General features: G+C 38.4%; 1 protein-coding gene across 6 annotated transcripts in view; it reads left to right on the top strand.

Annotated features, from left to right (window-relative positions):
• The window catches only part of TTBK2 (tau tubulin kinase 2), a 133460-nt gene that overhangs the window by 79993 nt on the left and 26998 nt on the right, over nucleotides 1–26469 (top strand). For all 6 annotated transcript variants that reach the window (XM_026479903.4, XM_057306194.1, XM_048218300.2 and 3 more), the window contains 5 exons: nucleotides 2631–2696; nucleotides 6377–6469; nucleotides 7089–7214; nucleotides 16280–16437; nucleotides 24998–25214. In XM_026479903.4, coding sequence (XP_026335688.1) covers nucleotides 2631–2696; nucleotides 6377–6469; nucleotides 7089–7214; nucleotides 16280–16437; nucleotides 24998–25214 — 660 coding nt within the window. The remainder of the gene's footprint in view (nucleotides 1–2630; nucleotides 2697–6376; nucleotides 6470–7088; nucleotides 7215–16279; nucleotides 16438–24997; nucleotides 25215–26469) is intronic.

Below are 26469 nucleotides of genomic sequence, written 5' to 3'. Positions count from 1 at the left end.
ATAAAAACCCTCAACAAAGTACATATAGATGGAACACACCTCAGCATCATGAAGGCCATGTGTGAAAGACCCACGGCTTGTATCATCCTCAATGGGGAAAAACTGAGCTTTCTCTATGGTCAAGAGATCACCTATTTTAAGGCCCCATTAAATGTTGCCTTATTCTTAAGACTTTCTTCTTCAGCAGGACTTTTCCTTCTTCCCTCCCACCAAGTGGAACTAATCCTTACCACTCCTAGGCTTTCATAGCTCATTGTACTTTGCTAATGATATTCATTATCATCTGCTCTACGTTAGAATTAGTTGTATATATGGCTCTTTTCCCTAGTTGGACTGAGTTGTCTTTTCTGCTTTATATAAGATGGCTGAATTTTCTTGACCTGGCATTACTTCTTTGATGAGTCACATCAAGATCTTTCTAAACAGCTGATCTCTTTCTCTCTGGCTCAACCTTTTCGTGTCAGAAACAAAGTCAGGGGTACTCTTAATTGGAAGTAATCCCCTGGGTTTGTCTTGGCTCAAATTTATCGGGGGGTTGGGGGGACGTCTAGGTGTCCAATTAACTGTGGACTAGGCTGCAGAGTGTGGTAATAGCTCTGGAGATTTTTATCCTGACAGTTACTGGAATGAAAATAACTGGGCAAAAGTACATGCTACAAAAACACCTTTGTTAGTGAAGGCTCTTGTCAGGTAATGAATAAAAGTACAACCAGTGAAATGTTATTTAGTGAAAAGTGTTGATAGGAGGCTTTCATATATAATCTTATATATTCTTTGTCTAGAAAAGAAATCTCTGATCTCAAAGTTCCATCAAATTGAGAATATTAGATATTCCTGTTGTGATATCTTAGGAATATATTGAGATCTACTGACTATGATTGTCAATGAATGGCAGCTAAGAGAAGAAAAGAGATTTAAATACATCACAAGAACTTTTGATTACCGAGAGTTGTTATTAAATACAAAGAATATTTTTAAAATAGTTAAATCTTAAGACAAAAACAAAAAGGAATAATTAAAACGGGAAGAGAAGGGCACCTGGTTGCCTCAGTCAGTAGAGCATGCGACTCTTGATCTCAGGGTTGTGAGTTCAAGCTCCATGTTGGGCACAGAGCTTACTTAAAAATGAAATGAAATGAAAATTTTTAAAAAGGGAAAACAGAATTTCATGAAAGAAGAAATAAATAGAAAACTAATTTGAACAGATAACATGTAGATTACAAAAATGATCAAACGAAGGAAGAACACATAGACTGTTTATCTTATAGCATACGACTAGAATGATTCCGGTAACTAAAGACTTTTAAAATAACATTTATTATAGTCTTTTTTTGACTGTAACAAGAATACATCTTAATTGAAGATCATTAGAAGTTACTGGGGAAAAAAGTCTGCTAATGAAAATTATTGGCTGTGATCATTTTCAGGTTTGTCACGTTTTCATATTGAGCTGTGGTGCCATCCATGAGTGTTTAGGGTACCGACTTGGTCCTTGTGAGGCAGTTGAGTGGAAACAGTGTATGATTTTAAGTCAAAAGACCTTGGTTGATGCTTGGTTTGATCACCTACTAATTCTGTGTCTTCAGATAAATTTAGTTGCCTATCAGAGACTGTTTCTATGTCTGTGAAATGAGCAAGACCAAGACTTTGCCTCACAGAATTTATATTTCAGTGGAAGAAAATAGGAAATAAACAATTAAGTAAAAGTGTAAATAAAATTAATTTTAGGTAAGGAAAGGTATTGTGAGAAAAAAATAAAGCAGAGTTAAAAAAGAGTGGAGTGGCATTGAAGGGGGTGGGTAGTATTTTAGGTTAGAATGTTTAAGGAGTACTTCTCTGAGGAGGTGACATTTGAGCAGAGGGCTTAGCATGGGAGCTAGCCATTGGAGGTGTGTAAAGAGATGGCTTTCTGTTGGAGAGAAGAGCAGAATAAGCTAGATACAGAGTTGGTTGTAGGAGAAATCATAAGTAAATCCATTTTGGAATGAGGCCAATGCCAAATCATGGAAATCTTGTAGGCCAAGTAAGAAGAGTTTGGACTTTATTCTAAGTTGAGCTCTCCAAGAACTGGGATCACGTATTATTCGTGTTTGGATTTATTTCAGTACCTAGCATGTAGTAGTTACCCAATAACTTGATTTATGAATTTTTGAATTGCATGTATAGGGAGAGATATACGTTGCCATCATCTTCGAATTGAGTTTGAGTGAAATAGCCAAGACGTGAAGAGGTCAGCATCTTTACTTAGAGACTCCTTATGGTCTTACTGTAGCTAAATGTAACCAGAGCCTGAACATTAGTGAATAGACTACAATGCTTGGCATGATTCTGGATATAGGAAAGCATTTAGTGTTTTCTAATGTACAGAATTTGTCATAAATGCCATTTTGTTTTAAAATATAGGTACAAAAAAATGGGACTCACTGATAATTAAAATGTTAGTAGTTTTTAACATGTGATTTAGAGATATTCTCTGATTTTCTGTAATTTCACAATAAAAAATTAGAAATTTAAGTAGTATTTTATTGTGACAATAATGCATGTTTCTCCTGTCTACTTCACGGGCTCAAGTGTGCTGAGTCTTTTGCTATTTGAAGCTCATTTTATTACTCTGCTTGGTTCTGTTGTAGCCTCGAGCTGTGGCAGGCTTTCGAGGGACAGTTCGTTACGCATCAATCAATGCTCATCGAAACAGGGTAGGTATCTGAACGAGAGTCATATCTACATAAGCATGCTGATCACTTGAATCAGACTGACTTTTTTACATTAGACTACACAGTGTGGATGGTGCTTGGGAGCGGAGGGTAAGGTGTTCGTAGCACTAATGTGCCATAGTATGTATACTAGATAGTAGACGTGCACAGCTACATAAAAAGTGAAGTTGTATTTGCCAAAAAAGATCATAGCTGTGTGTGTGTGTGTATATGTGTGTGTATGTGTGTGTGTGTATGTATGTGTGTATGTATGTGTGTGTGTGTGTGTGTGTGTGTGTATGTGTGTGTGTGTGTGTGTAGGGAACCTTGTGTCCTTAATTAGGTGTAAGTATGAACAAATTTAATGTAGAATTCTGAAGAAATAAAACATCTGCGTTCTAATCTTAAGAAGTTATTTGGGAATACCATACTTTCAATACCTAATGAAATATAGGGGTCATCATTCTATCTGTAGTATGCATCTAATCTGTGATATCCCCTCCATTAAACCTTTTCTTTTCATGGAGATCTCAAGTACAAACTACTTCTAAATTTTCATCTTCATATATTACACCTTTTAGGTTAAATTTTTAAAGTCTCTCTCTCTCACACTCTTTTTTTTTTTACTTTGCTCCTTTTGTTCTTCCCTGATTTTTTTTTTTCCTCATTCTGAACCTTAATTATGAGTCGGAATGGTGGGTATTTTATGGATTCTCAATCCTTGAATTTGTCTGGTTGGAGGTGAGAAATTTAACATGTGATTCCTTGATAAAATAAAGAGAAATCTTTTCTTGATATTGTGTTATCTTATTCTTGTTCTGTGAAGCCAAAATTACCTTAACGAAAATTTGACTAAGGCTAACTATAGTAGGAAGAGTATTCTTGTATGTTATGCTCCGGTTAATTTGGTTTCTAATACTATGATTATAAATTGAAAATAGGAAAAGTATTTTTATCAGTGTGTAATGTAGCACTCTGCCAAGCATTTCAGCTCATTTGGTTTGATTCAGTGTTATATTAATTTGTGGCACCCAGTCAGGGTGCCTGCCTGGCTGGCTTAGTCAGAAGAGCATGTGACTTGATCTCAGGTTTGTGAGTTTGGGCCTCACATTGAATGTAGAGATTACTAAAAAATAAATAAACAAACTTAAAAAAATTTATGACATCTAGTCATGTATTCTGTCTTGAAGAGAAAGTACTCTTATTTTCCAGATACATTCTTTAAAAGCTTTAGAATTACTAGGCTTTCTAATTAATTCTATTTAAAAATTTGGTCAACATTGGAATCTGAGATAGGACACTCTTTCTGAGATAAGCGTAAACATTTCCAGAGATCATAATAGCTATATAAGCATTTCCAAAATACCTAGTAGAAAGAGATTATATATTTTTACTTTTAGAAGAAATCTCCATAAGTTAAAAACAAAAATACACTCATTTCAATTTTTTTTGATACCTTAATCTTAAATTTTTAACAAGAATAATTCCTAGACAATATAGGACTTTTCAAAATACTTGAACTCTGTTTACTCATTGTTGTCCTACATTTCAGTCCTTTATTAATATTTTTTTTATCTCAATAATTTGAAGAAATTCTGTCTTCTGGTCTGTGATTGCTATTGAAAGTATCTTTGTGCATTTATTGTTATTTTGTATTTAATTTGTCCTTTTTTTTTTTTGACTGTTTTAGATATCTGCTCTTTGTCTTTGCCATTCTACACATAAGTTCGAATGTGCCTAGATGTGAATTTCTTTATAATTATTCAGTTTGGCATTTGTTGTGCTTCCTAAATCTGAACATTCATGTCTTTCACAGATTCTGAAAGATTCTTGGGCATTTCTTCTTTAAATATTACCTCTTTCCCTTTCTTTCTATACCTTTTCTTCATATCGCAAATTAATGTATGTTAGATCTTGTTTTATCTTCCATGCCTCTTAAGTTCACCCTCAGATTTTCTCTTTGTGTCTCTGTGTTGTGTTCTAGATAATTTCTTCATATCTGTCTTCTAGTTAATTAATTTTTTTCTGCTGTTTTTGATCAGCTTTCTAACCTATCCATCGAGTTTTTAATTTCTAGATGTTCTTTTTGGTCCTTTTTGAAATCAAACTGGCCTCTTTATTTTTTTAGATAGGATATGGTTCCTACCTCATGACTTTGATTCCATTTTTTACTTAAGCATTTTAAATATTTTAATTTTGTATTCATTATCCTGTAATTCCATATCTGAAATTCTTGGATATTTAATTCTGCTGTATAATTTCTTTTGTCACTAGCGTTTGATAGCCTGCTTCCTAATGTATTGTATGCTTTTGAATAATGAGCTTATATTTTGTGGGCCTTTATCTATAGGAATTCTATGAGGTCTGAATTTAAAGGTGCTTTTATCTTAAGAGGATTTTCATTTGCATCTGTCATCACTAGAGGACAGGACCACCCAGAAAACAATTTCTGGATTTGGTTTCCCAGACTACACAAGTGGTGTAAATTTAAACCCCAAATCTGGGTGAGGGGCAGCCTATAGTAACAAATTTTCAGGGCTTTTTTTTTTTTTTTTTTTTAAGATTTTATTTATTTGACAGAGAGAGACATAGTGAGAGAGGGAACACCACCAGGGGGAGTGGGAGAGGGAGAAGCAGGCTTCCTGCTGAACAGGGAGCCCGATGCGGGGCTTGATCCCAGGGCCCTGGGATCATGACCTGAACCAAAGGCAGACGCTTAACGACTGAGCCACCCAGGCACCCCTTGGCAATTTTTTTTAACCACTTTATCCCTTTGTTAGTGGTTAAATTTTACCAAAAAAAAAAAAAAAAAAAGTTATATATATATATATTGCAGTGTAATGTGCATACCAAATATTGGGCTAAAGATAGCCCTTTGAAGGTCCTAGCTATTTGGTGAGGGCCTAAAGGGAGGTGTCTCAGTTACGACTCCTGTCTTGTGTAGGCTCAGTACTTTTACACCTGTCTTCTTCCTGTCTTCCTGACTGTTAAAACCCTGGTTGACAAAACCTGTAACAGGTGCCCCTAAATTAACCAAAGCTTCAGCATCAGCTTGCTTCTCTTGTTTCCAGCTTTCTTTTAATTTTGGCTCCTAGAATTTGCCATTTTTTTTTATTGTGGTAAAAAGCATATCACATTAAATTTACCATGTTAACCATTTCCTTTTTTTTTTTTTTCTTGTAGTATGGTTGACACACAGTGTTACGTTATTAGTTTCAGGTATACAACAGTGATGCAACAACTCTATGTGTTATGCTATGCTCACCAATGTTGCTACCATCCACATTAACCATTTTTAAGTGCACAGTTCAGTGGTGTTAAGTATATTCACATTAGCGTGCAACAAAGTAGAACTTTTCTAGAACTTTTTCATTTTGCAACACTGAAACTCCATACCCGCTAAATGCTATTTCACCCTTCCCCTAATTAACGGGCTGTTAATTACATTTCCAGCATTTCTGGGTTTTGGGGTGTTCTTTGTAGCAAAAAATATTTCATTATATCCGTTCTGTTATGTAGATTGTTATATAGCTATGTAGATATATTTGCCAGAAGATTTTATGGGAAATACATTAAAATTTTTAAGCCTAATAAGATGAAATGCAATGGTTAGGCCTTAGACAATGTAATTTACTCAGAAGGAGTAGTAATGTAATGTGATGAATTCTGTTTGGCTTATGAAGGAAATGGGAAGACATGATGATCTTTGGTCCTTATTCTACATGTTGGTGGAGTTTGTGGTTGGTCAGCTGCCTTGGAGAAAAATAAAGGACAAGGTAATTTTGGAAGTGGAAATGAAAATATCAGTGTTGGTAAGGGAAGGAATAAAATTTTCTCCTGGGTAGACATAATGGATGAGAATATACTTAAATATAAGAACTAAAATTTAGCTGATATTAAAGATCTAATTAACATTATGATTTTTTTCTATATACATGGAGAATAGATACTCATTTAAGTATCTATTAAATCATCCCTTCTGATTTGATTTCTAGCTTTCCCTCAGAGCTTTTCTTTTCCCTAGTTCTCCCTTTTTCTTTTTTACAAGTCATGTTAGCTTTTAAATTTTAATTGTTACGTTATTTAATTTGGAAACTGTAAACATGTGTTGATAAAGAAAAGTAGACTAGATTTAAGATCGACTCTTTATGTTGGCGAACTGTCACTTCACTGATCCAGAACTCTGTGTTACCCTTTTGGTTATTCATTACAATCTTCCCTCCCCCAATAAAGCAGTGTGCATTAAGCTATTAGTAAGAGCTCAGTTCTTGCTTTATACTTAATTACCCACTATTTCATTCCCTAGTACATACCCTTGAGACTGTTGCTGAGAGGTTGTTAATGTGTAGCTGCCAAGAGTAATTGACTTTGGTTCCTGTTCTCTTTACTTCCCAGGAGCAAGTAGGCTCTATTAAGGAGAGGTATGACCACAGGCTTATGTTGAAACATCTTCCTCCAGAATTCAGCATCTTTTTGGATCACATCTCCTCTTTGGATTATTTTACAAAACCAGACTACCAGGTAATCATCTTTGTGAGTTCTGTGGATTAATTCTTCTCTCCTGTAGTCTTTGTCTTCACTTATAGCATTGAGGGTATTGTAACTGAGTGCGGGAGGTCCTTAGGATGATATTATTTTAATGCATCCTGAGAAATGCGGTGATATTGACCGATGGGGACAGTGTGTGTGTGTGTGTGTGTGTGTGTTTCCTCCCTTCTGGTGGACATACTTCATTAGAGTTTTAGGTTTGTTTACTGTTGAGCAGATTTTACTGTTCTGCTGTGATTCATTGGTGTATAGAACTGCTCATGGTTCAAATTATGTAAATCCTATAGTTAATTGGTTGACCAGAAGGAAATGTCCAGCTAGGTAATGTATCTGTCAAGGGCTTAAGGGCTGTAATATCATATGTTAATATGCTATGGAACAAAGTCAGTGAAGATTATTGGCTCCATTTTATCTGTGGTCAGTGAATCATTTCCTTAAAGTATCCATTCATAAGGCCTTATAAGGAATGACTGGGTTTACCACAAATTGCACCCTTAACCCCAACCAACTATATTTCAGAAGATTCTGTTGCTCTCAGGGAGAAGTTAGAGCCTAATGGAAAATAATCACTACCTCTGAAGACATAAATGAAGCCACATATAGATTAAAACAGGCGTACGTCATCTCATTGCATTTTGCTTTATTGCACTTTGCAGGTATTGCATTTTTTACAAATTGAAGGTTTGTGGCAACGCTGCATTGAGCAAGTCCATCAGCACCATTTTTCCAACAGTATTTACTTATTTTGTGTCTCTGTGTCACATTTTGATAATTTTTGAAATATTTCAAACTTTTTTATTGTTATATTTGCATAGTGAGCTATAATCATAATCTTTGATGTTTACTATTTTAATTGTCTTGGGGTGCCATGAACCCTACTCATGTAAAATGGTAGACTTAATCCATAAATGTGCGTGTTCTGACTGCTCCACTGACCAGCCATTCCCCACGTCTCCCTCTCCTTGAGCCTCCCTATCCCCTGAAACACAGTAATCTTGAAATTAGGTCAGTGAATAATCCTACAGTGACCTCTAAGTGTTCAAGTGAAAATAAGAGTTACACGTCTGTCACATTAAATCAAAAGCTGGAAATGATTAAACTTAGTGAGAAAGGCATGCCAAAAGCCAAGACAGGCTGAAAGCTAGGCCTCTTGTGCTGAACAGTTAGCCAAGTTGTGAATGCAAAGGGAAAGTTCTTGAAGGAAATGAGAACGTGCTACTGTAGTGAACACATGAATGATTAGAAAGCATTGGGGTGCCTGGGTGGCTCAGTTGTTAAGCATCTGCCTTTGGCTCAGGGCGTGATCCTGGAGTCCTGAGATCGAGCCCCACGTTGGGCTCCTCCACTGGGAGCCTGCTTCTTCCTCTCCCACTCCCCCGGCTTGTGTTCCCTCTCTTGCTGGCTGTCTCTCTCTTTCTGTCAAATAAATAAATAAAATCTTAAAAAAAAAAAAAAAGGCAAAACAGCCTTATTGCTGATACAGAGAAAGTTTTAGTGGTCTGAATAGAAGATCAAACCAGCTGCAGCATTCCCTTAAGCTAAAACCTAATCCAGAACAAGGTCCTGATTCTTTAATTCTATGAAGGCTGAGAGAGATGAGAAAGTTTCCAAAGAAATGTTTTAAGCTAGCAGAGGTTGGTTCATGAGGTTTAAGGAAAGAAGCCTTCACTGTAACATAAAAGTACAAGGTGATGCAGCAAGTTATCCAGAAGACCTAGCTTCTGAAGGCGGCTACTACACTGAACAACAGATTTTTCAATGTAGACAAAATAGCCTTCTGTTGGAAGAAGAGTCACCTAGGATTTTCATAGCTAAAGAAGAGAAGTCAATGCCTGGCTTCAAAGCTTCACAGGACAGGTTGACTCTCTTGTTAGAAGTTACTGCAGCCGGTGACTTGCAGCTGAAACCAGTGCTCATTCACCATTCTGAAAATCTTAGGGCCCTTAAGAATTATGCTCAATCTACTCTGCCTGTGCTGTCTAGGGACAACAATACCCGGATGACAGCACATCTGTTAACGACATGGTTTACTGAATATTTTAAGCCCACTGTTAGGACCTACTGCTCAGAAAAAAAGGTTCCTTTCAAAATATGACTGCTCGCTGAAGGTGCACCTGTCACCTAAGAGCTCTGTTGGAGATGTACAATGAGATTGATGCTGTTCTCATGCCTGCTCACCACTACGTCCATTCTGCAGCATGGATCAAGATGTCATTTCAACTTTCAAGTCTTACGATTTAAGAAATATATTTTGTAAGGCAAGTGCTGCTGTAGATAGTGATTCCTCGATGGATCTGGGCAAACTAAATAGAAAACTTTCTGGAAAGGATTTAATTCTGGATGCCATTAAGAACATTAATGATTCTCGGGAAGAAGTCAAAATACTGTCACTAACAGAGGAGTCTGGAAGAAGCGGATTCCACCCCTCAAGGATGACTGTGAGGGGTTCAAGACTTCAGTGGAGGGAGTAACTGCAGATGTGGTGGGAAGAGCACGAGAACTGGAATGGCAAGTGGAGCCTGAAGACGTGAGCGACTTGCTGCGATCTCAGGATAAGACTGTAATGGATGAGGAGTTGCTTCTTATGCACGGGCAAAGAAAGTGGCTTCTTGAGATGGAACCTACTCCTGGTAAAGATGCTGTGAAGATTATGAAATGACTACAAATGATTTAGAATATTCCATAAACTTAGTTGATAAAGCAGAGGCAGGTTTTGAGAGGGTGGACTCCAGTTTTGAAAGAACTTCTGTAGGTAAAATGCTATCAAACAGCATCACATGGAACAGACTTGTGCAAGGAATAGTCAGTCAATGTGGCAAACTTCATTGTTGCCTTATTTTAAGAAATTGCCACAGCCACCCCCTGGGTTCAGAAACCACCACCCTGAGTAGTCAGCAGCCCTCAGCATTAAGGCAAGACCTTCTACCAGCAAAAAAAGTTACCACTTACTGAAAGCTGAAATGATGGTTAGCATCTTTTAGCAATAAAGTATTTTTAATTAAGGCATATATGTTGGTTTTTTAGACATAATACTATTGTACACTTAATACTATTATGCGGTGTATGTAAACTTTTATATGTACTGGAAATTCAAAAAAAGTAATTTGACTCACTTTATTGTGATATTTGCTTTATTGTGGTGGTCTGGAACCCAACCTGCAATATCTCTGAGCTGTGCCTGTAAAATGATGTATTAGTTTATAATTTTTACCTACAAAGTACAACAGACTTTACTGTTAAAGAAAGTTTTACATTCTACAGTGTTATCAGTTTGCCCAGTCAAAAGACTATCAACAGCACATTAACTATTTCTGTGTGAAATGACAGCTTTTGTACAAGGTATAAAATGATATAAAGCAGAGAGGCAGCATATAGTCTTGGGTCCTTAGAGACCTAAAGTGGGTGAACTTGTCACCTTCTTTCCTATATGGCTATTTGTGTTAATAACTACAGATTCTAACAGATGGAGAAGGTACGTTGTATGCAAGGTGTTTTGGAGTTTGTTCTTACATTTACATTTCATATGTATTTCTGAAATGCACAGAGTTCATATTACTTGTAATAAAATAATGAAATTAAACCTCTAATGCTAGATTCAGGAAGAGCTGGAAAATGTTCCAACTTTCCTGCCCTAGGTGCAAAATTTTTTTTATAACATTCACCACTTAGTTATGTGTGTAATCTAAAGAAGACTATTGTGAGGGGCGCCTGGGTGGCTCAGTCAGTTAAGCGTCTGCTTTTGGCTCAGGTCATGATCCCAGGGTCCTGAAATCGAGTCCTGCATTGGGCTCCCTGCTCAGCGGGGCGTCTGCTTCTCCCTCTCCCTCTGCCTGCTGCTCTCCATGCTTGTACTCTCTCTCTCTCTCTGTCAAATAAATAAATAAAATCTTTAAAAAAAAAATAAGTTGCACATGGCCAACACCTCATCCAGTAGCCTGCTAGCGCTCACTCTGACAGCACATGTAGAGAGAGAAGCCGTTTTGCTCTTTACTAGGAATCTTTTATGCATGTCTCAATTAGAATAATGGCTGACACTTGCTTTTGGGAAGTGTTATGGTGTTTTGGGAAATTACATCCAAGTTTATCAGTACGTAGTATTTATGTACAAGTGTGTCTTCCCAGCTGGCTTTTAAGTCCTGGAAGTACAACCATGTCTTCTTTTTTTATCCTGCACTATCCTCGCACTGTGCCTGGCACCTAAATTTTCAACAAATGTTAGGAAAATTGAACTGAATCTTAGTTTGCCTAACAGTCTCCTACCAAGGAAATCTAAGAAAAAACAACTTTTAAGTGCATAAATACTGTTTTCTATCTGTTAAACTAAACTAGGTGAAGCTATCAGAATTATAGCCAAGATTGAAACAGAGATCTTATTTTGAATATTGTTTTTATTATTAAATTCTGAAAGAGTATAGCAGCTATAAGAGATGAAAAGATGCCATGAATCTCCTCAGGTTAATAAAATTCTGTAGATTTATACACATGCACACAGAAACACACACACACAAGGGTGTGTAAAAGTGGTGAAATTTGTTGAGCTTTGTCGACTAGTAGTACGCGTGTCACTTTCCTGTTTTTGGTGTTGTACTCTGGCTGTGCAAGATGTACCTGTTGGAGCCTACTGGCTGAAGAGGATTTCCCTGCACTATTTTTGTAATTTTCTGTGAATCTTTATTTCAGATTAAAAGTCGAAAAAAATGCTAGGCCAACATTTTCAGAAAAGTTAGATAGTGATTAAAAACATTTAGTTCTGTTGTGGCCACCTTATAATGTAAACAATCCTTTTTAAAGCGTTTTGAGAAAGGAGTATGTCTCTTGAGTGCGTAGGAGAATCTTAACCTTGAATTCCACCACAAGACTCCACTGGTAGGTGACCTAGTTCCTAGTTAATGGGAAACTAAGATAGCATCAGATTGGATAAAGAAGAAACCTTGGTGCCTTTGCACGTTATTGTCACAGTAATGACACCCAGCAGTGTCACAGTAATACCTGGGTGTTATTATTCCCATTTTATGGAGATGTGGTTTAGACTTGTTGCCTGGGAAAACCCGTGGTGCTGGAAGTGGTGTCTGAACCCAACTTCTGACTCATTCAAAAAAGCCCAAGCTCTTGCCATTTTTTACCATCCTGCCTTCTTTGGAGAGGTGGCCACAAACACAACAGCCACTGTGAAATAAATACTAACATGATCGGTTAATAAAAATGCAGCGAAAGAACTAAAAAGTTATGTGAAGAATTATCAAAAATCTTTGTCAGTAATTAATAGAATCATGTGATCCTGACATAACATAAAAGTATCTTTATTAGAGTGTCCCAGTTGTGTTAAGCATTGTTTAGCAAGCTGAGAAGACTAATAAAACCCATACATATCCACAGTGTTGGGGAGCCTGAAACTAAAATGTTTCACACAGTGTGCCGCAACGCTGCTGAAATCAGAGGATGTGATAGAGAGGAAATCCAAAGCTGACCAAGCTTCTTACTCATCTTGTTAGTATACTGTCCAGGTGTAGGAATGGGACTGTTTAAGCAGAGGTTACATCAAAAAGCAGGCTTGCCTCTTGCTCCAGGGGACTCAGCTGTTGTAGGATTCCCCTGACGCTGATGACATTGGAGTTAAATTCCTCAGAAGGCATAGCTAGGCTGTTAGGGAAGCAAAAACATCAGAGGTTGAGCTAGAGAGTGACAGGGGGGATCCTCCCATAAATTAGAGGGTCAGGGAAGGTCTCTCACTTTGTTTTGTTCTGGGCCTTCAATCCTTCGGCCTCCTGCTGCTGGTCTCTGGTATCCGCATCTTAGTAACAAACTTTTTATCTGAGGCCCAATGGCATGTGCTACATTTTCTAAGACATACGATACTATTATGACAAATGTAAGAAAATAATTCATAGTAAAAGGACATCTGGCATAAAAACTGTTTAGAATCATTCTCTTGGCAGCCCAGTGCATTTAGTGGTAGCGGTCTAAGTGCTCACACACGAGACAGGTGCTGCCTCATGGATGGGGCTCCCCCTGTCAGGAGGCATGCAGCTCGCTCGGTGAGAACCTCCATTTCCAGAGTCGGGAGAGGGGTTCAAGGTCTGCCACTTCTGTTCCCGTATGCTGGGTCTCAATCCATCCTCCTTTCTTGTGTGTTTTCTAACTTGGAAAGTTTGGGGAAGTCTGTGCTATAACATAGGTAACTTAAGTCAACAAAAATATGACCAGAACACAATTCCTCGGTTTTACAACCATGTCTTTTCCAATTCCTTTTATCTTTTTAGTTTCCTTTGCTCCATTTATTTTTTTTTCCTTTGGGAATCTTCCAATAAATATTATCACAAATATTTGTTCTCAAAATGTTTTTAGGGGCACCTGGGTGGCTCAGTCGTTAAAGCGTCTGCCTTCGGCTTAGGGCGTGATCCCGGGGTTCTGGGATCGAGCCCCGCATCGGGCTCCCTGCTCTGCTGGGAGCCTGTTTCTTCCTCTCCCACTCCCCCTGCTTGTGTTCCCTCCCTTGCTGGCTGTCTCTCTCTCTGTCAAATAAATAAATAAAATCTTTAAAAAAAATGTTTTTAGAGTCACTAAAGATTCTGCACTCATAATTCTAACAATAGGTTCCCTACCACCGTCACCAGGCAATTCTCAGGGCCCCAGCCGGGTGTCCTGCAATTCAACTCATTTTTGACACTATCCACCCAGAGATAGATGGCATCAAATTCCACAGGTTAACGACTCAATCCCAGAAGACCGCTCTCCACCTCAGATGTCAATCCCAGTACTTCTGACTGACCAATGACTATAATTCAGGGGTTCCCAGAACCCCTTCATTGGGTTTGATTGATTTGCTAGAGTGGCTCACAGGAGTTGGGAAAACCAGTTTTCTCACTAGATTACTGATTTATTACAAAGGATGTAACTCCAAAACAGCCAGATGGAAAAGATGCATAGGGCACGGTATGAGGAAGGGGTGTGGAGCCTCCAAGCCCTCTCTGAGGGCACCACTCTCTCAGCACCTCCATTATGTTTACCAACCAGGAGCTCTCCAAACCCCATCCTTTTGGGTTTTTATGGAGACTTCATTATATAGGCATGATTGATTAAATCATTCACCATTGGTGATTGATTCAACTTCTCGCCCCTCTCTTCTTTCCTGGAGGCCATGGGGTAGGACCGAAAGTTCTCGCTCTCTAATCACAGGTTGGTTCCTCTGGTGACCAGCCCCTATCCATAGGTACTTTCCAAAAGTGACCTCATTAACAAACACCCAGTCGTGGTGGAAATGGGCTTGTAATAAATAACAAGAGAGCCATTTTACCTTTGTGGCTCTAACATGGTTTCAGGAACTGAGGACTACAGATCAAATATTATAACAGAAGATGTTCCTGTTGCTCCTTTTTCTCAGGAGATTTCAAGGGTTTGGGGACCTGTGAGCCAGGAACTATGGACAAAGACCAAATATATATATAAGAAATATACTTTGGTCATGCGATTGACCAAACTTATTTCTTATAAATCACAGCACTGCATTCATATATAAGATACTGTGTTAGACAGTATGATGAACAAGATCAGATGTGTGCCAGCCTTTGGAACTTACAGTCGGGGTGAGAGAGAAACCAACTAAATAATCAGAAATAACTATAAATCTACGATTGATAGCATTTGACCAATGTCTTCTTGTTGAGATGTTTTCTTCAGCATGCATCTAAAACAGCACACGCTTGGTTTTTCTCACTGGCCACTCCTTCTTGGTTTCCTTTAGTGAGTCTTCTTTCTAACTAAATGTTGGAGTGCCTTAGGCCTTTGTTCTTGGACCTCTTTGCTACCTACTCTCCTTAGATGGCACCCAGTCCTGTGGCTTTAAATACCTATTCATATCTATATGTTCCTCCCTAAACTCCCTAAGACTTTCAGTGTCCTAGTCCTCAAACTCTCTGCTTTCCATTTTAGTAAATGACACCACCACTTATTCACCCAGTGGCTCAGGACAGAAATCTAAATTACTCTTTATTCTTGGATACTAACAGGTAAGAGAAATGATGAGAGAATGAAGCCATAATCATAAAATTAAAAATCAGGAACAGTAAAGGGCAGTCTTTGCGAGATCGTTATCTAGATCACATCAGAGTTTTGGAATTTAAAGGCAAGAAAATGAGGGTGCCTGGCTGGCTCCGTCTATAGAGCGTGCAACTCTTGATCTTGGGGTTCTGAGTTCAAGCCCCATGTTAGGTGGAGAGATTACTACAAAAAAAAAAAAGACAAAAAAATGAAATATTTAATATAAACCAAATAAAGAGGCAGATTTCTTTGTGATAATTTGTATATGCACCCACACCACATACAGTTGAAGAATTTTTCAGGCCCCCCCAAAATTGTAAGAAAGCACAATGAACTTCTATCGACCCCTTCACCTTGATATAACAATGGTCAACACTGCTCGCTTATTTAAGCCGAACCATATAAAAATACTCCTTTTTGACAAAAAAATGGTCACATAGGTAGTTGAGACTGAATACATATTTTCTTTTTTTTTTTTTTAATATTTTATTTATTTATTCGACAGAGATAGAGACAGCCAGTGAGAGAGGGAACACAGCAGGGGGAGTGGGAGAGGAAGAAGCAGGCTCATAGCGGAGGAGGCTGATGTGGGGCTCGATCCCACAATGCCGGGATCACGCCCTGAGCCGAAGGCAGACGCTTAACCGCTGTGCCACCCAGGCGCCCCTGAATACATATTTTCACATACAACACAAATTTCCTTTTGCCAAACCACCTGAAAGTAGGTTTTAGATAAGATGCTTCATTACATATCTTATAAAAACAAAGACTTTCTCCTACATAACTACAAACCCGTACCTCAACGGAGAAAAGTCAGTATTAATTCAATATCCTCAACCACCTAGAGTCCTTATTCAGATTCCCCTATTTGTACCATCCAGTTGTTATTGTTGTTTTTTTTAATCCTACCACAAAACTAATTTGTGAGTCTGGCGGCTTTCTCTTAATAAAATGACGATGTTTATTGTTAGCTTACTCCAGTTTTTTTCTTTACGGTCTAGCTTCTGACATCCGTGTTTGACAACAGCATCAAGACCTTTGGAGTAATTGAGAGTGATCCTTTTGACTGGGAGAAGACTGGAACTGATGGCTCCCTGACGACCACCACTACTTCCACCACCCCTCAGCTGCACACCCGCCTGACCCCTGCGGCGATCGGGTACGTCCTGCCCAGATTACTTAGCACTGGCTTTCTTAGGGGCACTATATTCGCAGAGATGTCTTTTATTTCCTCCAGATCCTTCACATGACAAAATGCTGAGACACAGGAGAAAGTCTGTGGATTCCCCTGAACTAACATTGCTTTTATATATGTCTTTGTTCGATTTACTTTTCTTAGAAAGTATTTATAGATCTTACTTTGAAATGAGAGCTTCAAGCTTATATGACCTGTTGATGTCAGATTTACAATGGGTTTTCTTTGAAATGAGAAGGAGTTGTTTGCATTTACTTCTTTTTTTTTTTTAAGATTTATTTATTTACTTGGGAGAGCGAGCCGGGAGAGGGGTAGAGGGAGAGGGATAAACAGAATCCCAAGTGGACTGTCCACCGAGCATGGAGCCCATAGCAGGGCTCTCTCCCATGACCCTGAGATCGAGACCTGAGCTGAAATCAAGAGTTGGACGCTTAACCCACTGAGCTCCCCAGGCGCCCCTGTTTGCATTTACTTCTAAAGAATATATGGGACCCTGGGAAGAATGAGCCACAATTATACCTGACTGTACTGTGTTTAAGTTTAGTGTGAACAAACATGTAGCTTGTTCCTCTAAGAAAGTGATTTAACTTACAACGTGTGTTAGGAACGGGTTATGGTGTATTTCCGTCATCTCGTGTGTGTTTGTTTTCTCTACATGCATTAAATACAGTTGCTTTTGTTTGTTATTAAATAAACTGGGGGGGGGGTCGTCCTTTTTTTTTTTTTTTCCTGGCCCATTTTTACCTGCCCTGGTTGCTTTAAAATGTTTGGTTAACTAAGAAAAAAGTAAATAGGGGAAAAGCATCATATAATTGGGACAGTTTATCACTAATCCATTGTTTTGATTTTATATTGAAAGTTGGGATCACTAGAGCTTATTGAATCAGAAAAGCTTACATGGACTCATTTAACTAGAGATGATATCCTTGATTAACCAGTCTGAGAGTTCGTAAGTGAGGGACTCTGACTAGCTAAATTAGAATCGTCACGGATGTTTGTTTAAAGTACTTGCTAAAATAAATAAATAAATAAATAAATAAATAAATAAATAAAATCTTTTAAAAAACAAACAAATGAGGAGATAATCCTAACACTGGCTGAGTGAATCACCCAGCTTTAGGTAAATTCTAGCAGCAGAGCTGGGGCCTGTCTAGAAATTTTGATTCTTGTTTTAGTGCCTCTGTCCTCATTCTCCTTTGTTGTTGGAAGTAGGTAAGTCTCAAACTTGTAGAAGTCCAGGTGATAAGGACTTCAGGGTAGCTGAAGTCAGTAGAAGACACTTTAAGTTCCCATCTCCCAATGTTTCCTCCTAAAATAAAACAATAACAAGAAAGGAAAAGTAAAACTCTACAAAAACCATGTCCTCAACGTAGTTTGAAGACAAAGGATACCTAGCCTAAACTCCATAATAAGTAAAAAGAGAAACCCAAACCACCAACTTCGTTATGCTCCTGCCTCACTCAGCTCTGCCCCAAGGCTTTATAAAGGCAAATCAATAAAAACCAGGAGGAGGGAGAGAATTAGCAATAGGACTTAAGGTTGATTCTTAAGCCAACAGCAGAAAAACTAATCCCATCCTACAAATGTAATTGCTAGAAAGTGGTCAGGTAGCTCAGATCATGAACTACAGAGAGGTAAAAATAGGCATGATTCAAAACATATAGCTTCTGGAAGAAAGAAAGAAGAAAAAAGACAGAAAAGAAAGGAGAAATGCCTTTTATCAGTTGAGCAGTGAGGTATGTATTTGGGTCTAATCAGAAGAGAGAAACTACATAGTAATTTGAACAGGGGAAGATGATACAAGGAATTATTAGCTCTAACACAGAACTGGAGTAATGTGGGATAGACTAGTAGGAAGTAGAGAATACAGGAATAGCAAATATAAAGTATAACTCCTACTCCTGGGGCTGAGATTAATAAGCATCCAAGGAAGAACTCCACCAGCCCTGACCCCAGGGCTGAGGTCCTGAGCTTGTTGGGAGAGGGTATGTCCGTATTGCTCACTGGATGGAAGGAAGTCACTCCAATGCCTGGTAGAATTTGCTGAAAATCTGCCCTCTGGAACTTAATGGAAATCTTCTCTGGGGTGACAGAGAAAGCTCTTTGCTTTCTTCTAGATAGTGGCGATTGCTCAGGGAAGCTGTTGGTTGCTGCTGTCTTTGTGCCGCAGGAAAGAGGTGCTGAAGATGCTGGGATGTGGCAGGATCCTTGTGCTGGGGAGAGCCACACACGCGGGCGAAACTTGCCAAGGTGCGCGCTGGAACTCAAAGCAGAACACTCTCCTCCTGCAGTGTCTCTCCAGTGCCCTCTACTGGTGAAGCTCCGGTGCTAGCTGGCAAAGGAGACTGTATGAAGGGATCAGATCTACTTTCACAGAACTGGCAAAAAGGATGAATTTCAAACTGAAGGCAATACACCAATAACCGCAGAAGGACAAAAGGGGAAATACAATTTAACTGCCCTCAAAAAGGAGAACTATAAAATCAGAGGATACTGTGTCTTTCTGACCATAAAAACAAATAAAAATCCCCTAAATTGTTTGGACTTTACTGTATTGACACAAGAGGGCACTAACTAAACTACAAATCTCATGAAATACTCTAATACCACAAAAATGAAAAAGAAAAAGATTTCAAAGATCCATAAAATGTTATTTAAAAAAATCAGAAGAGAAGATCTAATTCATGCTAAGGAAATTCTCTCAGAGAAGCAGCCATGAAGAAGAAGAAAACTAAAATAAAACCCCAAGTGGAAGTTGAAGATAGGGATAACTATATTGAATCAGAAATTTAAAAACTAAGAACAGAAATAGACCACAAAGTAGAGGGGGATGGAAAAAAGGAAAAGGAGAAGAGAGGAAGAAATGAGAGTTGATGGAGGTCGGGAAAAAAATGGAAGAAAAAGGTGTCTTATAAGGTGCACAAAGGAGAGTAGACTCAAAAGAAAATTGAATAAAGTGCACTGAATAAAGTCCGAGGGAAAAAAGCCCTAAGAGAATGAAAATAAAATAAATCATTTAAAACGGCTAGAGGGGCGTCTGCGTGGCTCAGTCCGTTAAGTGTCCAACTCTTGATTTCGGCTCAGGCCTTGATCTCAGGGTATTTGAATCGAGCCCCGCATCCATCCCCACACTTGGTGTGGAGTCTGCTTAAGATTCTCTCTCTTCTTCGGCCTCTCCCCCCACCCAAAAAAAAAACATTTAAAAGGACTAGAGAGAAAGTAGTGCAAATGGAATGCAGACAGAGGAAGGGTAGCACTCGTTCAAGTCCCTGAAGAAGGAAAACAAGACAATACCAATTTATGCCGAGAAACTCAGTTGCAAGGTGTGAAATAAGAAAACGGGACTAAGAACGTTTTAAAAGATATATGTCCAAAGTCCACCATTAGAACAAACAGGCAAACCTAAAATACCAAAAAAAGATAGAAAAAAAAGTTTAGAAATGAGAGTGCAAAGAAGATCCATCTTATAGAGAAAGAAATATAGCAAATATAACAAAATACATACAATTATCAAAATCTGTGTCAGAGTTGAGACCAAACATATCATTCATAGCAATAAATATACATGGGCTTAACTCATCTATTAAAAAGATTTTCAGCTTGGCTTACGTAGTTAAATTCATATGCTATATATGTATTTTAGTAAATATTTCAGTAAGGGATGAACAAAGATATACTGGAAAAATGGGAGCCATAAGAAGAGATTTAATGATCCTGATATCAGACAAAAAGAATTCAAGCCGAAACAAAAAAAGTTAGAAAGATGGAAGGATACTTTTTAATGCTAAATGCTGCAATTCACAAGTGGGACAAAGTACGGTGTTTATTAATATTTATCCCCGAGAATTCCATCAGTCACATTTAGGAAGCAACAACTACAGGAGATTCAGGGAGGCATAGCTAGAAACACACAAGTAATTGGAGTTCTTAATATGTAACTCAGTACAAGACAGATCAAGTGAAGAAAGAATAAGAAATAGACAAAAAATACGATCAATAAGATAGATGTTATGCATATTTCTTTAACTCTGCACCCTGATGATAGAGCTTGTGCCTTCTGCTCAGGTGCCTCTGGAACATAATAAAACATGAGCAGTTTTTAGGTCACCAAGAAAGCACATAAGTAGTTCCATAAAGCAGAAGTATTATACTATCTGATCACACCGCAATAAGAACTAGAAATTTCCAATGAAAACAAAAATGTCAAAGGCCCTTTCTTCTGGAAACTTAGAAACCTATCAACCTGCTCTTTTTTACATTTAAAACTAAGATCAGAGGGAAATTTGTGGTATTAAATAAGGAGCTACGTAATGTCAGTATGTCCTATTACTGATGGTACCAATGTTGTTAATCTGGCTAGGGTGATGTTAGCCAGGTTTCTCCAGCGTGAAGTTACTCTCTTTCCCTTTGTAAGTAATAAGTGTTTTGCGGGAAGATACTTTGAGACGATTCGAATAAACTTGTTTTTCATCATAATTTTGCCCACAAGTTTTAGCATCCGTCAGTGAATCTGCCTGAAAAGTATTAGGCCCACAGACCTACGATTTAAGAAGTGAATGAATTTGCTGACTTGTGAATTAAAATACTGATTCTTCAGCAAATCTTATCTGTAAAGGCCAGATAAATATCTTTTGCCCGTGCCGTCTATCACCACTACCACTGCCTTTCTAGTGCTAACGCAGCCACAGTGTGTGAATGAAGGAGCAGGACTCTGTGCCATACCACCTGATTTACAAAAATGAGCGAGCGGGTCAGATTTGGCCCACAGCCCTAGTTGGCCAACCCTTGCCTTAGTTTGTGGGGAAGGGAGTGTGAAAAGGATGTCCGTTCTTCCTACTTTTCTTGACATCTCTCTGATTCTTCCATACATGTCCTTATACTTCTTTCCCCTTAATCTGCTTCTGTAATTTATACCTGCAAACACCCAACACAGACCATGTGCTAATAATACTTTCACATATACTTCTGTACTCATTCGACTCATGAATGTAATAAAATTTTTCTGGGAAGGAATTTCTTTCCATATCTCAAACTCCTGATTTGGATTGGAGTTATAGGAGAAGGAAGGAAATAGTAAGTAAGGACACATCTCCAAAGGCAAGAGAAACAAAAGATAAAATGAACTTGTGGGACTTTATCAAGATAAAAAGCTTCTGCACAGCCAAGGAAACAGTCAAAAAAACTAAGAGGCAGCCCACGGAATGGGAGAAGATATTTGCAAATGATGCAACAGATAAAAGACTGGTGTCCAAGATCTACAAAGAACTTCTCAAACTCAATACGCGAGAAACAAATAAACAAATCATAAAATGGGCAGAAAATATGAACAGACACTTTCCCAATGATGACATACAAATGGCTAACAGACACATGAAAAAATGTTCAAAATCACTAGCCATTAGGGAAATTCAAATCAAAACCACACTAAGATACCACCTTAACGCCATTTAGAATGGGAAAAATTGACAAGGCAAGAAACAGCAATTGCTGGAGAGGATGTGGAGAAAGGGGATCCCTCCTACATTGTTGGTGGGAATGCAAGTTGATACAGCCACTCTGGAAAACAGTGTGGAGGTCCCTTAAAAAGTTAAAAATGGAGCTACCCTATGACCCAGACATTGCTCTACTGGGTATTTACCCCAAAGATACAGACGTAGTGAAGAGAAGGACCATATGCACCCCAATGTTCATAGCAGCAATGTCCACAATAGCTAAATCGTGGAAGGAACCGAGATGCCCTTCAACAGATGACTGGATTAAGAAGTTGTGGTCCATATATACAATGGAATATTACTCAGCTATCAGAAAGAACGAGTTCTCAACATTTGCTGCAACATGGACGGCACTGGAGGAGATAATGCTAAGTGAAATAAGTCAAGCAGAGAAAGACAATTATCATATGATTTCTCTCCTCTATGGAACATAAGAACTAGGAAGATCGGTAGGGGAAGAAAGGGATAAAGAAAGGGGGGGTAATCAGAAAGGGGAATGAAGCATGAGAGACTATGGACTCTGAGAAACAAACTGAGGGCTTCAGAGGGGAGAGGGATGGGGGACTGGGATAGACTGGTGATGGGTAGTAAGGAGGGCACGTATTGCATGGTGTACTGGGTGTTATACGCAACTAATGAATCATCGAACTTTACATCAGAAACCAGGGATGTACTGTATGGTGACTAACATAATACAAAAAACATTTTAAAAAGTGGGAGAATAAATGCCGAGAGGAGCCTGAGTCATGTGGAAGAGAGCCCGTGTGGGGAAGATGCGAGAGCCCCTTGAAGTGTGTGGTATCAGACTGTAGCCTATGAGAGAAGAGGGAAACTAGGATAGAGTAAAAATAGCAGCAGTTCATAGATGGAGGTGTGCTTTGTTTCCTCAGGAATGGAGAAGGAAATGCCAAGGAATTGGGGTAGTTGGAAAGAAGCAGAATAGGAGCTAGGCATAGGGGAAAAAGATTTGGAAGAATACTGATTAAAATGGGGGGGAAATGGGGGGCTAGTAGACTGACCTTCCTGAATTCAAGTATTGATTCTTTTGCATTCCCTTTCCTCAGGAATAGAGGGAATTCTTTCAGTAAACATTTGGATGGCCGTGTAGCACGTCTATGTTAGTGTCCATTGCAGCGCATCAGTCAGTAAAGTATACTGAACTTCTCTGAAAAATTAGAGCTCCTCACTGGCTCTCGCATCTTCCCCACACGGGCTGTCTTCCACATGACTCAGGTTCCTCTCGGCATTTATTCTCCCATTTTTACTCCTTACATCATTACAATTTCCTTCCTTCTCCTATAACTCCGATCCAAATCGGGAGTTTGAGATATGGAAAGAAAGAAATTCCTTCCCAGAAAAATTATATGCCATTCAGGAGTCAAATGAGCACAAAGGTAACTGTGAGGGTATTATTTATGAACTTCTTTCAGTTTTGCACTTTAATTACTTTAATAATAAATCCTTTCATATGAACTATTTTAGGCCAACCTACCTTTCCTCCCTCCCTTCCTCCCTCCCTCCGTCTTTCTTTCTTTCTTTCTTTCTTTCTTTCTTTCTTTCTTTCCTTCCTTCCTTCCTTCCTTCCTTCCTTCCTTCCTTCCTTCCTTCCTTCCTTCTTTCTTTCTTTCTTTCTTTCTTTCTTTCTTTCTTTCTTTCTTTCTTCGCTCCCTCCTGTCCCTCCTGTCTTCCTTTCTTTCTTTTCTTGAGACTACCTTTTTGGTATGTTCCCAGTGTCAGAACTACAAGAACTGCTTTACAGGGCTATAAGGTTTTTTCCTGAGAGCTATTATCCGTGCTTTTCTCAATTAAACCCATAGCATATCAATAAAAGATTCATCTTCTACTGTTGACCCAATAGGGAGAGATGGTGGCAAAGGTCATCCACTCAGGCGGAACAGGTCCCTGAAAAATGACGTACTGATGACACCCAGGCCAGGGTGTAGCTCTTAACCCTTGGAGTGGTTCACGGAGAAGATGCCTATTTTACCACTCAGAATAATTGTCTGTGTCAGTATAGTCTACTGAAAACTGTTTTTTCCTACTTTTAGATATGCCAGCTCACTTCTAAGAAAAGATTTCGCTGTGTGGTAAATATTGTGTTCAGTCAGCAATATTTAAAAACAAAACAAGCTAGTGTACAAAGTAGAGTTGTAGAACGTGAGAGCTGACAGGGACCTGATCACCTAATGAGTGATAACTGAGAACTGGGGCTCCTCACAGGCCAGAAGTCTGTCATATAAATAAGACATGAAATTACGTTGAAAGAAATGTATCGATAAATGTCAATTAATATTTTTTAATTTTGTTCCTGGTCAGTTCATGCAGTTCTGTGTAATTACAGTATTTCTGGTTTCACCCAGAGGGCAAGAATTTCCCTTTTTCCTCTTTATGTCCCTGGAGCCTAAGTATGTAGATACTTAGTAAAAAGTCTGTAAATGAAGAAGCAAATATATATCTTACACTACAAAAAACATATGACTGATCTCATACCTGGTTATGTCATTATGACACTTGACATTTTTCTGTTTATAGTTTTTGTTACTCTCTCAGCAAAAAAATGGGTAAAGAGTAGAAAATATTAAAATTGACAAAGACTTATTAGAAAATAGACCAAATATTTCTAACTTTTAAAGTGATTCTTAAATCAGTGAGTTCTTGTATTAAAATTTGTATTTTTCGATCAGCCTGAAAATTTTCCTAATCAAAAATAGAAGTTTTGGAGCACCTGGGTGGCTCCGTCGGTTCAGCATCTGACTCTTGATTTTGGCTCAGGTCACGATCACAGGGTTGTGGGAGTGAGCCCTGCATTGGGCTCCACACTGTGGAGTCTGCTTAAGACTCAAAAAATAGTTTTATTTTGTAGAATTGTCATGGCCCAAGTTTCTGAGGTTTTGTTTTTGTTTTGTTTTACTCTTTTAATTGTGTATAGACTTGATCCTTTTAAGTCCAGAAACAAAATGTAGGATAGTCTCATAGTCATTTTTGATTCTGATGTTTCTAAGTTCTACCTTTTTTTCACCCCACATTTTTAGAATTGCCAATGCCACTCCCATCCCAGGAGACTTGCTTCGAGAAAATACAGATGAGGTATTTCCAGATGAACAGCTTAGTGATGGGGAGAATGGCATCCCTGTTGGTGTGTCACCAGATAAATTGCCTGGATCTTTGGGACACCCACGTCCCCAGGAGAAGGATGTCTGGGAAGAGATGGATGCCAACAGGAACAAGATAAAGCTTGGGATTTGTAAGGTGCGTATTTCTTGCATAGGAAGGGGTATCTTTCATAAGTGCTTAATATTTTTCTTCTGTTGCAAAGTATCATGATTCTTAATTTTGAATGAGAAATAGATAGACCGTTGTATTGCTAGTGATTTCTGTATTTTTGGTTGTAACGTCTTGGCTAATTTTGTCCATAGCACTCAGATATAGCCACTAAACATTAATTTTCACCTAGTATTTTGCGGAAAAGATGAAGGCATTTAAAAAAAATAACATTGAGACTAAAGGAAGAAACATCTATAGGTCAGAAGTTAATAGTCTTTCTAAATAATGTGATAAGACTCTGGGCCCCTTCTTTAGTGTGGACCTGTGGAACTAGGAGTACCCATTCTGAAAATTGTCTCAAGTGGAGGTGGGAAGTGAGGGCTAGAAATGGAAAGCATCGAACTGATCATGACCTGACAAAGTGCATGTTGAATAATTGACTTGATTTTTTCTTCCTTAGGATTGTAAGCAGTACCACTTGTAAGTATGGGGAGAGATACAGATTTCTGAATTAAATGGTTGATTTTTAGTACTCTTGGGCAGATTATCCCCAAATTTCTTTTTGATCTTACTGTCCTTGTCATTTCCATTTTCACAGAAGATAAGATGAAGATAAATGAGAATGGAAGGGCAGTGAACTACGGACCAGTTAGCTTTTGGTGCTTCTTATGATTTTATAAAGTTTTAGTTGGGATGGAAGCTAAATTTATAGGTGTAAAATGAGACTTTGGGCTCATACCTGCTAACATTATTGATAGAAGGTTGGCTAGTCATGCTTTATGAAATGTATCTTGAAAAAAATTTTCCATGATCAATTCTGAGGACTTGGCCTATCTTCCGAGAAGATATATACTATAATGTTAAACTGAATAATTGAAAAAATTAACAGTATATACATTCAGTCATGGGAGTCACTTTGTAAAAACATTCTTTGCATAGATGTGACATGCTGCACTTGGTCGGGCTATTGAAAAAGCCCTCTCTAGAATCCTCTTACCCTGTTTGTGGGAATGCAAACTGGTACAGCCACTCTGGAAAACAGTATGGAGGTTCCTCGTAAAGTTAAAAATAGAACTACTCTTTGACCCAGCAATTGCACTACTAGTTATTTATCCAAAGGATACAAACATAGTGATTTGAAGGGGCACATGCATCCTGATGTTTACAGCAGCAATGTCCACAATAGCCAAACTATGGAAAGAGCCCAGATGTCCATCGACAGACGAATGGATGAAGAAGA

The sequence above is a fragment of the Ursus arctos genome, unplaced genomic scaffold, assembly GCF_023065955.2.
Source record: "Ursus arctos isolate Adak ecotype North America unplaced genomic scaffold, UrsArc2.0 scaffold_36, whole genome shotgun sequence".
Taxonomy (NCBI): domain Eukaryota; kingdom Metazoa; phylum Chordata; class Mammalia; order Carnivora; family Ursidae; genus Ursus; species Ursus arctos.
This window is presented reverse-complemented; position numbering and strand designations above follow the sequence as displayed.